Source organism: Choristoneura fumiferana, chromosome 29, assembly GCF_025370935.1.
Source record: "Choristoneura fumiferana chromosome 29, NRCan_CFum_1, whole genome shotgun sequence".
Lineage (NCBI taxonomy): Eukaryota > Metazoa > Arthropoda > Insecta > Lepidoptera > Tortricidae > Choristoneura > Choristoneura fumiferana.
Window position 1 is genome coordinate 1,848,219 of NC_133500.1, and position 13,905 is coordinate 1,862,123.

General features: G+C 36.2%; 2 protein-coding genes across 2 annotated transcripts in view; one reads left to right on the forward strand and one right to left on the reverse strand.

Annotated features, from left to right (window-relative positions):
- Window positions 1-8,771, reverse strand: part of LOC141444305 (uncharacterized) — a 22,594-nt gene extending 13,823 nt beyond the window's left edge. The window contains exons 1-2 of the mRNA XM_074109833.1: window positions 8,637-8,771; window positions 7,759-7,806 (exon numbers count right to left, since the gene is read on the reverse strand). Of these exons, the coding sequence (XP_073965934.1) occupies window positions 7,759-7,806; window positions 8,637-8,717 (129 nt within the window). The 5' untranslated portion in view covers window positions 8,718-8,771. The remainder of the gene's footprint in view (window positions 1-7,758; window positions 7,807-8,636) is intronic.
- LOC141444306 (uncharacterized) overlaps window positions 1-13,905 on the forward strand; it is a 99,401-nt gene that overhangs the window by 60,453 nt on the left and 25,043 nt on the right. The gene's annotated exons all lie outside the window — the stretch shown is intronic.

Consider the following 13,905-nt stretch of genomic DNA (forward strand, 5'->3'; position numbering starts at 1 on the left):
GTAGCGGAGTAGCAACGTAAAAAGCAGTCATTGATAGAAAGAAAGAAAGAAAGATTTATTTTGGCTCCATAAATACCGCCACCTCACAAATAGATAAGACTAAAACTAGCACTAAAACTATGTTACTTGGTGACACGACAGGATACCAAAAAGGGTCTCCACTCAGCATGTGTTGTCGCCAGTTTAATACATCAGTGGTTGTCGCACATTATGTGCAGTAACGCTGGTTTTCTGTGGAGCGCAATGAGGGCTATCGCGTATTAATTCGCCGCTAGAGGCGCTAGTGTAGCGTGAGGTCTCCGAAATGTCAAATCTCATAGTTTTGGGTGAGGAGCTACGCGGGTTTATTCATAATTAGAATAATTTTTGTGAATATTTTGCAATATCTGAAATTAACTATGGCAATATGCGTTCCGGGGCAATGAATGTCTGTGTTTTGAGACAGTTTTGTCTTTCGAAAACCTTTGTCCTCTCTTTTTTCCGAACAAAACGGGGACTATGCAAACACTGTGGCATGCTCGATATTTTTATGGTATACGGTTTTAAGTGTATTAAAATATGATTTTAACTAACTTTGTTTTCACACCCGTAATAACAGACTTTGAAAGCCATACTTAAAAACCTCACGCAACAGTGCGCCATCTAGTGGGACAAAAAACGATAGCCCTCATTGATACCAGTATGTTACCTCGAAAGCACGAGTACACATGTAGTGATAATGTTTTGTCGTAAAAGTTTCTATATCAGCTTACTCAACTAGCTTACTGAAGTTTACTAAAGCTAATTGAGAGAGCAATATAAATACAAACTTATCCGACAGAATACGATGGAAAAACATTCACTAGATCTGTAACATTTGACTCATTCATTTTAAATTGAAAATACAAACTGAAATAAAGATGCACAGAAAAAACAGAAAAATAAGACCATTTGTTCTTACTTAGTCACTTAAGCAGTGACGCTAGCGACATCTATGCCGTAGCCCTCATCGGTTTTACGGGATGACCGTAAAAGTAAAAATTTGGAATTGAAATTAAAAAAAAAAAAAAAAAATACAAAAAGATTCCAAAAAACCAATCTTCATTCATTTTATATAATCTGTCGCAGATTTTGTACTTCCCCAAACTGTAGCCAGCCTTTTAGAACTTTTTTTAATATAGGCTTGCGTTTGGCCAAAATCACGCCTGATGGAAAGCGAGGATGAGGCCGAGGCTGAGGGCGATGAGGAGCTATGGTGGAGCATACTTGCCTAGTAAATAGTCATTCACCCTAGACTTGAAAGCGGCCAAATTATAGTGTTCAGGAAACACAGTCGCAGGCAGGGAATCCCACTCCTTTGCTGTGCGGTTGATGAAGGAAGAGCGAAAACGCTTTGTGCGGAACTCCAGTATAGTTATAGTCCGTTATAACTAGTATGTATAGGTTACTTACCTCACCCGTCTGCATTATAATTTTAATGTTAATAATCGTATGAAAAAACACATTGTACAGTGCCTATCCTGTTTTATATTCACACATAGTTATTATATACAAACTAATCTTTGCAACAAGACTAACTGAAACTGATGAAAATTTTCTGACGCATATCACGCAACCGTGGTTTTTTTATCCAGAGACGAACTAGACGCAGCCCCAACTCTCATATCATTCGATATCAAGCAAATTTCAAACATCATCCCAGCCTATATACGTCCCACTGCTGGGCACAGGCCTCCTCTCAGCATTTTGCTTTACATTGCTTCTTCGAATAAACTTAAGTGTAATAAAAATTAAAAAACTAATTATTAAAACTTTTTATTTTTATGTAAAAATTCATTGTTTAAATAAATAAAAGACAGCAATTAACATATTTAAATAACTCAAAATTATCAAAAACTAATTATTTTTAAAAGTCGCTATCTAATGTTGTTCAGTTTGAGGAGTATGATCTATGTTTTAATTATTTGCTCATACTACAGCAGGGCTACTATGAAAAACGAAACCCGAAGTTCGTATCGTACCGTCTCTCTCGCTCTCGTATTAAATAGCATAAGTGTCAGAGGGACCGCACGACACGAATTTCGAGTTTCGAGTTTCGTAGTAGCTTTGCAGGCTAAATCCGGTATAAACATTGTCACAGACAAGAAATTTGTTGTAACAACACAGTTTATCTTTATGTTGGTCATAATTTTCGGTTTTTGAACGCATTAGGATTTATGATATTTTGTATAAATAAAACACATAAATGTGAAATTGCGCACCTATTTTGATTTAACAGATATTTTTTGTAATTATTTCTGGTTAACAAGCTTGACGAGAGGAATACTTACTTCATTAAGAACTTTATCCAGTTCGTTGATCGTGATATTGCCCTGAATAGACAAAAAATGATACATATTTTTACATTTAATTTAATTATAAAACTTTCTACCTATGCAGGGTAATTGATTATTGAATACATTTACTTTAAGGCAGCGCTTCCACCAGAGATCTGCGAGGAACCAATAGAAATGCTTGCATTTACCTATTCTCGTTCAGCGCAGCTCTAGTTGAAACAGGTCGGCGGAACGACTTATTTGCAACAAAAAAGAGGTTGTTACAAGTTATTTGCAGCAAAAAAGAGGTTGTTACAAGTTATTTGCAACAAAAAAGAGGTTGTTACAAGTTATTTGCAGCAAAAAAGAGGTTGTTACAAGTTATTTGCAACAAAAAAGAGGTTGTTACAAGTTATTTGCAGCAAAAAAGAGGATGTTACAAGTTATTTGCAGCAAAAAAGAGGTTGTTGCAAGTTATTTGCACCAGTTGTGTCTTCGAATGCAACTCCTCAGAGGCAGCGGGGTAGCGTGGGTATCAGCCGCCGGGGCGGAAGAAAATTTTGCCGCCCTCTTGTTTAGGGTACTCATTCTAATCGGTCCGAATCGTAGGTGCGACATTTTCATCCCAGCCTATAAGTACACGTCCCACTGTTGGGCACAGTCCTCCTCTCAGAATGAGAACGCTTGGGTCGAAGTGCCCACGCGGGGCCAGTGCGGATTGGGAACTTCACACATGCCATTAAATTTTTATGGTATTTTGCCGCCCCCTAAATGTGCAGCCCGGGGCGGACTGCCCCCCTGCCCCAACTAAGCTACGCCACTGCTCAGAGGTAAGTATTACACTCTTACAGTAAAGTAAAAAATTTAGGCAAGCCGGCGGGAAACGAGGTTTTTATGACGTCACGCTCACGCTACTGGTACAGATCTAGTGAATAATGTTTTTCCGTCGTATTTTGTCGGAAAAGTTCGTATTTATTTGGCTTTTTCAACTTGCTAACGAAAGTGTAGGTACTAAAGCTAATTGAGAAATTAAGAAAAATAAGAACTTATCCAATAAAATATGATGGAAAAACATTATTTCGCTAGATCTGTACTTAAATTAGCTTTGTTTAAGGTTCATTTATTTCACTTTTTTTTTATTCGACTGGATGGCGAGATGGAAGAGATCACCACCGCCCATAAACATCTGCAACACCAGGGGTATTACAGATAGAGATGCGTTGCCAACCTAGAGGCCAAGATGGGATACCTCAGTGCCATACCCCGCAGTGTCCCAGTTATTTCTCCACGCTGTCTTAACACTCCACGCCGTAACACAACAGTGCAAACACTGCTGCTTCACGGCAGGATTAGCGAGCAAGATGGTGGTAGCAATCCGGGCGGACCTTGCACAAGATCCTACCACCTGCATATTGTGCCCTTGTAAAATTTGAGTCAGTATTTTGCATGGGTGCTTATTTTGTATAGAAACAGCACGAATATGTGAATGTTTTGAAGATGAGTTTGAGTTTGGTCAATATTTTGGCGACGCAGAGGAATACTTACAGAATTATTGATTGTGCCTATATTCTAAGGGAACAAATAAAAAAAGATTATCACAAAAAAATAGTAAGAAATCCCGCAGATACAAGTTGTCACAAAATTAAAAGTGAAAGTCAAAATATCTCAATTTATTTAATCAATTTATTTATTATAAAGATTTGGATGAAATTTGCTATGTGGGACCCTCATAGTTCAGTAGCAAATGACCGATGTAGCTTGGTTTTCTTGGAAAATACGTATGGTACCTAATCTATAATTAAATAAAAATTAAAAAATAACTCAGAGGTGTATTGGAAGAGTTTAGGTTAATTTTATTTATAGAAAATACAATCATATACCTAAGAGCTAAATACTACTAAATAATAAATCTACTAAACTAAACTTAAATATATTTTTATATTAAAAAAGACCGCGCTCGAATCGTTCCTGGCGCAAAGGTGCCCAACACGCTTGCCGCGTTCCCGCGTTGAACGGCGATAGATAGCCTTTGCATCAAGAACGACTCGGAGCGAGAGTCTAATCCCCGGTCCCGCAGCCGAAATTGGAAGAGTAAATTTAACCTATGATTTAAGTGTAATTTGTAAGCGATACGATAAATAATAATTGGCTATTCTGTTGCTAAACTTAAAGACTTATACAATCAGTAAGATTTTTGGCTCAATCAACTTAGTGTAGCTTGTTGCCATGGTAACGTATCCTGGGTTACTTAATAAAAGTACGATTTATTGGGGTAGAAATACACTAAAAGTTGAGTTGTTGGAGTTGTGACAGTTTTAAAGCAATTCCTTCATGGCTCATCTCCTAAACAAACTAGTTAGTAGGTAAATGTAATACATTGCAAACATTTTTCTAAGCAAGTGTCTCCTGAGTTACGGGACAGAATAACAACACTAAAAACATCGGCCAAGTGCGAGTCGGACTCGCACACGAAGGGTTCCGTACCATTATCTATAAAACATTACATATTAGCAAAAAACGGCAAAATAATAATTATTTTATGATTGGTTATTTGGAGTCTTTTTGTATTTTTTATTTCAACTCCAAATTTGTTACTTTTACGGGTATCCCGTGAAACCATATCGAAAATACAAACTGAGACATCGATGCACAGAAAAACCAGAAAAAGAGACCAGTGCTGGGAATCGAACCCAGGTCCTCAGCAATCCGTGCTGCGTGCTATAACCCCTACACCACCGCTGGACAGGAATTTAATTGCAGCACGGATTGCTGAGGACCTGGGTTCGATTCCCAGCGCTGATCTCTTTTTCTGGTTTTTCTGTGATGTCTCAGTTTGTATTTTCGGAATAATTATTTTATTTTAATTTATTTTTTATTTTTAAAGTGATTATACAACTAAAGATTCTGTGAACCTGTTGCCGTTATTAATATCAAGTAAAAAACGGCAAAACAATCACGTTTGTTGTATGGGAGCCCCCTTAAATATTTATTTTATTATGTTTTTAGTATTTTTGTTATAGCGGCCACAGTTATACAAATCTGTGAAAGTTTCAAGTGTCTTACTGCTACGACTCCAGTGATAGAGCCCTGTGACAGACAGACAGACAGCTGAGTCTCAGTAATAGGGTTCCTTTGGTACCCTTAGGGTACGGACGGAACCCTAAAAAATATTGTCTTATTTACTATAATTTATAAACTTCGGTGCTGAAAAAGCGGCTGATACTTATAAGATTTATAAATGATGGAACTTACCACTAGCTATGCATGTAAAGAACAATTAGTAAAAATTAAGAAAAAATGCAATTTCTCAAAAGTAGCATTTGTTTTTCCTTTCCACTGTCGATAGGTATAGGTACAGAATGACTCTGGCCATGGGGCTTTGGGTAAAATTATATTTAATCTGTATGAAAAAAAAAAACAAAACTGTTCATGCTTTTAAAAAGTTACAGAATAAAAATAGCTCAGTTAAGCGAGTAGAATCGAACTTTGCATTTAAAGCATCATTATCAGACACCCTGTATAGTGTAATTAATTGTAAATCATTAAAAACCGTTAAATTTTTAAAAACATATTTTGTTCTCTTATTTATTTTTCCATAGAGAAGCAATGAGACAATAAAAATAAATAAACTATACCTTACCTTATGTACAAGCGGCATCAACTGAAAGAAAGCTTTGTTTATTAATTTAACCTCGTAAGACCCTACGTTCTAAATTTAGGACATACGTCAAAGCTAATATCAAACTTCACTAATTGGCATTAAGTTTTGAATTCTAATGATAAACTTTTGACGTGGGCCTTACGAGGTTAACGTAGTCCACGTAGGTCCAAAGAAAGACAGAGTGAAAATATAGATGTTGAGATGTTAATTAACATTCAGTTTTATACCTCAATTAAGCTACACTATCAAGTATAATAATAAATATGTGTCACTAACTGATTGTAAAACTGACATTTACCTACATACAAAAATCACAAGTTGTATAATAGTATTTTATGCAACTGTATCGTAATAGGGGTCCTTAAAATACGAGTGTGGGTTTATGAAACGAGGCGTAATGACCATTACGATACAGCCGTGTTCATAATAGAATCCAATGTCGTAATGCTGGTTATTACCTATGGTTTTTGAACGCATAATTGAGGATTTACTATATGGGTGTAGATAAAATATATAAACTACCTATCGTTTGCGAAAGGCTGCTGGTAGAAGCTGGATGCGTCTAGCCGAGGACAGGGCGCAATGACGCACATTGGGGGAGGCCTATGTCCAGCAGTGGACTGCTATAGGCTGATGATGATGATGATGAACTATCGTCTAATAGAAATACACGGACAAATGTAAACTTATCTCTCCATAGTATTTTTTCTCAAAGTTTCAGTTGGCGAGAGGAGCAATGTAAAAAAAATATCTACACGCTTATGATAAGTACCTACTCTAAAATTGCGTTCAAAAACCGTTGACAATGACCACTACAATTAAACAACCGATTTTATTATGACAACTTTCCTGTCTGTGGTAGTAGGTAACACCAGTAACGCAATGTTTGTTGCTTACAGAATTTACAGTATCAAATATTAGTACCTACTTTAGTGAGTTTCAAATTTGGAACAGCTGTCAAAACAAACACAATAGGGATGATGACACCACCAATAAACTGACGTACTTTTTATGAGCTGTCTAAACACAATACGGTATTTGACAACTCCTTAATTTGCCATTTAAATCGGTTGAAAATTAGATTAATCAAACGCTTTTCTCTATGCAGCAAGTATGGCGGTACTGGCGTGTAACACATGCCAGTATGTCTTTCTCTGTCTGACCTAATCTTGTATTTCAAACCATTATAACTTTGTTCGTTTCAAAATGTCACTTTGGTAGCTTTGGTACGACAATTTGATCTCGAGCGACGTAAGAATAAGGACTTTACTGATTTGTCTATGTCTTAAAAAAACATTCGTACGGGCGTACCCAACTTCTGGCTTAGGGGGGAGCAAGCCAGATTTTTTAGGTCAGATCGCCCGCGCTTGTTTTGTCATACACACTATACAAAGACACCTACATGAAACACAAGGTATATGTAGCAAACACCCGCAAGGGATCCTGCTTTATAGGTAAACGGGGCATAATATATTATAGAACATTTAATTTGCAGGGGGGGGGGAGCTGCAAAACTGACAGAGATTCAAAGCAGAGATTTGTCTTGCCGCTAAGATATGTTGTTATTTTGTTTTTGTTTTTTTTGCTGTGTTATTTTGATGTTTATATTTTTTACTTTATTTATTATTAATAATAATTCTAACTTTCTGAACCCATATACGTATAATACGTATGTGTGTAGATAAAATAATGTACGCAACTGTGCATAAATATATTAGGCCTCGAAACACTTATGTGATCCTAGTGTTTTAAGGACCCTTATTACGTTACAGTTGTATAAACTACTATTGCAAACGAAATTACCTTAATATTGCCGCCAGATAATGTGTATGAGAGACCCCCAATATCATTCTGTAAAATATAAAACATGGGTGCGGTTAGTGTACATCGGTATTGTCGATCTGTAATGAGCGACGAAAAATAGACGACCTAATAATTTAAGCCCTTATGACAATAATAATAATTCTTTTCATCTATTTAGACGATTCAGACAGTTAACACCCATTCATTATTGTTTATAAAATATTTAGGTGAAAATACTAGACCATATCAAAACATACGAGTTTTTAGGGTTCCGTAGCCAAAATGGCAAAAACGGAACCCTTATAGTTTCGCCATGTCTGTCTGTCTGTCCGTCCGCGGCTTTGCTCAAAGACTATCAATGCTAGAAAGCTGTAATTTTGCACGAATATATATGAAAACTATGCCGACAAAATGGTACAATAAAAAAAAAAACAAAAAAAATATATTTGAGTACCGCCCATAGACGTAAATAAAGCGGGGGTGATTTTTTTCTCATCCAATAAACCTTGTAGCGTGGGGTATTGTGGTGGATAGGTATTTTAAAACCATTAGGGGGTTGTTAAAACGATTTTCCGATTCAGTGATTTGTTTGCAAAATATTCAACTTTATAAAGTGCAAATTTTCATTAAAATCGAGCGTCCCCCCCCCTCTAAACTTACAAGGAAAACTATAACGGTTAAGTTTCCTTGAGAATTATTAGTAGTTTAAGAGTAAATAGCGACCTAAGGTATAAAATATACCTAAACTTGGAATATTCCATACAAAATACGAAATCCTTAGAAAAATATTACTTAATTTTTTCGTAATGGCTACGGAACCCTATTTCAGGCGTGTCCGACACGTTCTTATCTGGTTTTTACTAAGAAAATTTGCTCACATTGTATCCGTCGTCGAAAGAATCATATCCTGAGATTGCAACGATGAACCAACACACGAGGAAACTGACTAAACTTGCCATGGCGAATATTTAGGAGTACGCTTTATCCCTTGCACCTCCTATTTACTTATAACACTCACTAATTAACCACTTGTTGAATTCACACTGCTTAAATCAATTTGAATTTACTAAAGTTTAATAAGCTAATCGATTATAGATACAATTTTAAGAGCAACTCTATTAGTTGCTAATCGCTTTGGCTTTATTTCATGACGTGTTCCTTTGTATCTTATAGGTCTTATAGGTCAGATGTGGCAACGATGAAGCAGGGTGTATCTCAGGGTAGTATACTAGGTCCGCTCTTATTTTTAACCGACTTCAAAAAAAGGTAGGCAACGGAACTCTGCTATAAAACAACGTACCTAACTAAGCCGTGTTTGGGCTCAATGGAATACTTTAGCTTAAAATCACTAAAAAGTGAGAAATATATATTTTTTTAAAACTACTGATCTTAGGGTTAATTTGTATGTGGATGATTGTTTGATTGATTGTTCTGTGGTCATTTATGTAGCAGAAGTCATTTATCTACTGAAACTTAAAAACATAATAGTACTATAGCTCTGTACAAAAACGACTCATCATTGATGAGTCATCAATCATTGTGGTGTCACGTGTCAGCTGTCAGTGTTTTGCGTTTTGTTATTGGACATCCTGCCGTCCGCCATCTTGCGCTCTGACTCTCGCATTTTCAGGCTGTATCCTAAATCTAAATCTGCTTTTATTTGGTAAATCGGCTATTATATTCATATACTGTAAAGTTATAATATAATTAAACTATAAGCTCATCTGTTAATCTTCGTGATTTTATTTGCCGCCGCTACATCTTCTTTCGTAATAAGTACCTTTTCATTAGAAGCTGTCTTAATCTATTCTACTGTAGATAACTTGAATTGCGCCATTTCAGTTTCTATTACTATCCGGAAAATCAATTAATGCAATGAAATGGTTTCTATTACCAAAACAGATAAGCACAATAATTCAATGATTTCGACATTCATTATTTATGAAACATGAACGCGTCTATGTTGCTTTTGATCTTCTTAAGTATTGTTAAATTATGTTCAATGGTGAGTTTTTACATTATAAAAATTTTCGAAACATGTTCACGCGTTGTTTGTATGTGTGTTAGATTAAACCCTTCTAGGGATTAAGACTGCAAAGATGCGGATGTGTAGATATTTCACTTTGAAATTTTACATCAAATGGTTCGACTGTACTTTATACACCTTGTTGTCCTCGATTTCCGTTAATTTTGACAGATGGCTCAGTTCGTTGATAGAAACTACCTACCAGGTAACTAACGAACGAATATAGCTTCAAATTGTAAAATTCACAAACTTGACGAGTACCATTGACGTGATATATAAGAGACGAGTTTTCAAGATAGTCTTTCGATCCAGTGATCTGTTTGCGAAATATCCAACTTTAAAGTGCAAATTTTCTATGAAATCGAGCGATCTGAAATTCAGGATGGTCGTAAGTAGGTACTTACATCAAATTTACAATAAAAATTATAACGGCTAAGATTGCTTGACAATTATTAGTAGTTTAAGAGTAAATAGCAGCCTAAGGTATAAAATATACCTAAAATTGGAAGGTTCCGTACACAAAACAAAATAGAAAAATATTACTTGATTTTTTTCTTAATGGCTGTGTGAATTACAAACATTATAGGTGACTTTAAAAACCTCATAAATTAAGAACCTACACTGTTTTACTGTGCGTAATGGAATCTCAATTCTTGATCATATTTTAAGCATAGTTATGCCACTAGTGTCTTGGAGAAATTAACTTCATTTGACCCGTTAAATGTTAGGGAACATAATAACGGAAGTGAAAAATAACACAGTGTATAGGTACTTGCTCAATATAATTTCTAACATATTATTTTCTCTTTTAAAGGGCAGAATCAGTGAAATTCCTTTCGCCGCAGCAAAGGTTTGAGTGTTTGTGATTTTTTTGACTGTCTGTGTATTTAATACGCTGGAATATCCATCAAAATCAACATAATTATCAGTATTCTTTTCCAGCCATCGATTCTTTGACGACCAGATACTTGAGGTCTTGGATTAAATTCTCGATTGGGGCAGATATTTGTATGTAGAATGTTTGAATGTTTGTTCTAGAATTTTGAGTGTTTAATTATAATGTAATTGTATAGCTATCGAATGGAACAAAAAACTAAAAGGGCGTATCTCAGACACAGCGCCTCTCGGCTTAGCAGGGCAGGATATATGTGTTTAAAACTGTTTCTTCCTATTTGAGTATGTTTATCCGTTCAACACTTCATTCAATTAGGTATGTCAAATTAGTATTAACCCGCCTGCCAGGAGTTCTATATGTATTTTTATTATTCACGCAGGTCAATTATCATAGGCAGCATTTGTGCATCACTATACACGGCACAGAAAAGTGCGTCACACTGAATCAGGTAAGACACGGCACAAAGCATCGCTGTCAACCCGCTTGACTGTTAGGGCAATAGGCAATATGCATGGAACACAATTTTCTCTTGAATAATTTAACTTAGTAGAAAATCGGAAATTAAAGCGAATGTCCTAAAAATCATCAACCATGATCATCATCATCATCAGCCAGAAGACATTTATTTATTTATTTATTCAATACAAAGTCAGGCTTACAGTTTGCACCAAAACGCCTAGCTCGTTAATACTTAATATACTATGCTAAAAATAACATTATTTTAGATAAAAGTGCTCCCCAACCATCGGCAAAAACGTCAGCATCCTGGATTTCAGTCAAAAATTCATTTAGCAGCGCAATTGCCCTGGCCGTTGGACAGTTCCTAGCTCTACGAGTCCTCAGCCCCGCCAACGCTGCGAATAAGTGATGGCGGCGGCGCACTCCCGCCCGTACATACACATCCACTGAACAAAGGCCTCCCTCTTAAAACGCCACAATGAACGACAATTCGCCACTTGCATCCACCGTTTGCCCGCAATTCTCACGATGTCGTCAGTACGCCCGTGGGAGGCCTGCCAACGCTTCGTCTTCGGGTTCGCGGTCGCCACTCGAGAACTTTTCTCCTTCAACGGTTATCTGTTCTTCAAGCGATGTGGCCCGCCCATTGCCTTCAACTTGCTTATTTTTACAGCTATGTCGGTCACCTTAGTTCTTCAACGAATTTCCGTATTCCGGATTCTATTGCGCAAATAAACTTCAAGCATAGCTCTCTCCATAGCTCGTTGCGTGACTGAGCCTCCCCAAGAGGCCAACAGTCAAGGACCACGTCTCAGAGCTATAAGTTATCACATCACCCGCAACAAACACTGATCGAAAACTCTAGTCTTCAGGCACTGCGGAATATTGAACAAGAAGACAATATCACGAATATTCCCGAACGCTGCCCATCCCAGTTGGATTCTTCGGGCGACTTCTTCGAAATCATCAATAGATGTTGAAAAATAAGCAAGATATGGGCGATTGAAGTTGGCATTCCATCTCTTTGTAGAAAAATGAAATATAGTATGTACTTTCTGTGGCCGTCGTAGCATATGACGTTGAAAGTCTTTGACGGACTTCTCTGTCTAATCGACAATTTAAAACGTCCCTATATATAAAATATATTTTAAAAAAATCTATCTCAATTTATCTAATCTAAATTTATAAGTTCTTATGATTTAAGTAATCCATGTCACAATAAAACACTGGCTAAATCGTTATTTACTGGCCACCTTTCAATTACTGGCCACCTATACTAAAATTAATTCTATTTATAGCGATGACCAGAATACATTTTAGTAGTAGCACAGAATAACTAATAGTACTAACGTAGTAGGTAGGGTCTTAGTAAGCCAGTATTGACACTTTATGCTAAAAATTAACTCTGTTTATTGGTGACTATATTAATTTTTAGTAAGGTGGCCAGTGATTGAACAGTGGCTATACTTCGTTTTTTAGCATTAGAAAAAGAGTAAACAGTCTTGACGAGTCTTTTTATTGAAAAACGTTTTAAAAAATCAGTAGGTAACTATTACTTATGATACCAAAATCATGTAAATGATCATATGTCCTTGCAATTTGTTACTATTTGCTGTGACTTATTTTCCAAGAGTGTTTTTCAATAAAAAGACACGTCAAGATTGTTTACCTTCTTTCTAATGCTAAAAAAATGAGGTATAGTAAAGTAATTGACGATTTACCCTTGTCCATTAGAAATGTTGTTAATACATTTAACATTTTTTCGACAGTTCTTATATGGTGTCGTTCATGACTAAAAATGATAAATGCTTGGGTAAAGACAAATATTTTATCTTTCGTATCTTATTGTAGCCCGGCAACGCTGCAGAAATCGCGAAGATGTTCCGAGTGTTCGTAGAGACAGAGAACGCGGTGGAAGCTCAGAGCGATTCTTCTGACCCTGTCCAAAGTGAAATTGACGTATAAACTTTTTCTTCAATAAACGTTTAATAAATTACGAGACTTTTATTCACTAAACTTTATTTTACACGTGACTTCGTTTGTGTACTATTGTGCAGGATTCGTTCTAATAAAGGTACTTACTAAGCAATAAAGAATCATCTACCATTTTCGTTATAGTTAACGATAACGATAACGATCTACCATTTTCATTTCGTCATTTCATAAAAATTATTTATTTCTGCATTTCATAAGGTGATAATAATAAAATCTAAAATAAAGAAGCGAAACACCCCGAAATAGTCCGAAACATGTCGAGTTAAACTCGATTTAAGACGAGAGGTATCTGTTACAATATCGATACCTCCTACGTATACTGGTACAAGTGACAAATTTCTGATTTTTAGTTTTTTGCAATTTTGTGATTAATATTTCCTTGTTTACCTACCACAAAAAATTTGGACGGATATTCCTATTAGTTTTGGAAATAAAGTGACGTATATGAATGCATCTAACACCGTTTTGCTAATCGGTACAACGTATACTGAGGCAACCGACATGCACCACTATACGCGGCACCGATATTGTCGCGGGGCCAGGGAAGTCGAGTGTAACTGGCAGTTGCCTCAGTGTACGCGCTAGCCGTCGCTGCGTGCGGACCGTTTAAACTGTTCTACGAGCACATAATTTGATAGTATATATAAAAAAAACATGTTTTGGTTTGGCAAGACCACAATAGCCGTATTTCTCATAGACAGTCATGGAAACTAAATCTAATGTGAAACCTTTTCGTGATCTATTTCGCTATGATTTCTTTGGCAAATGTATG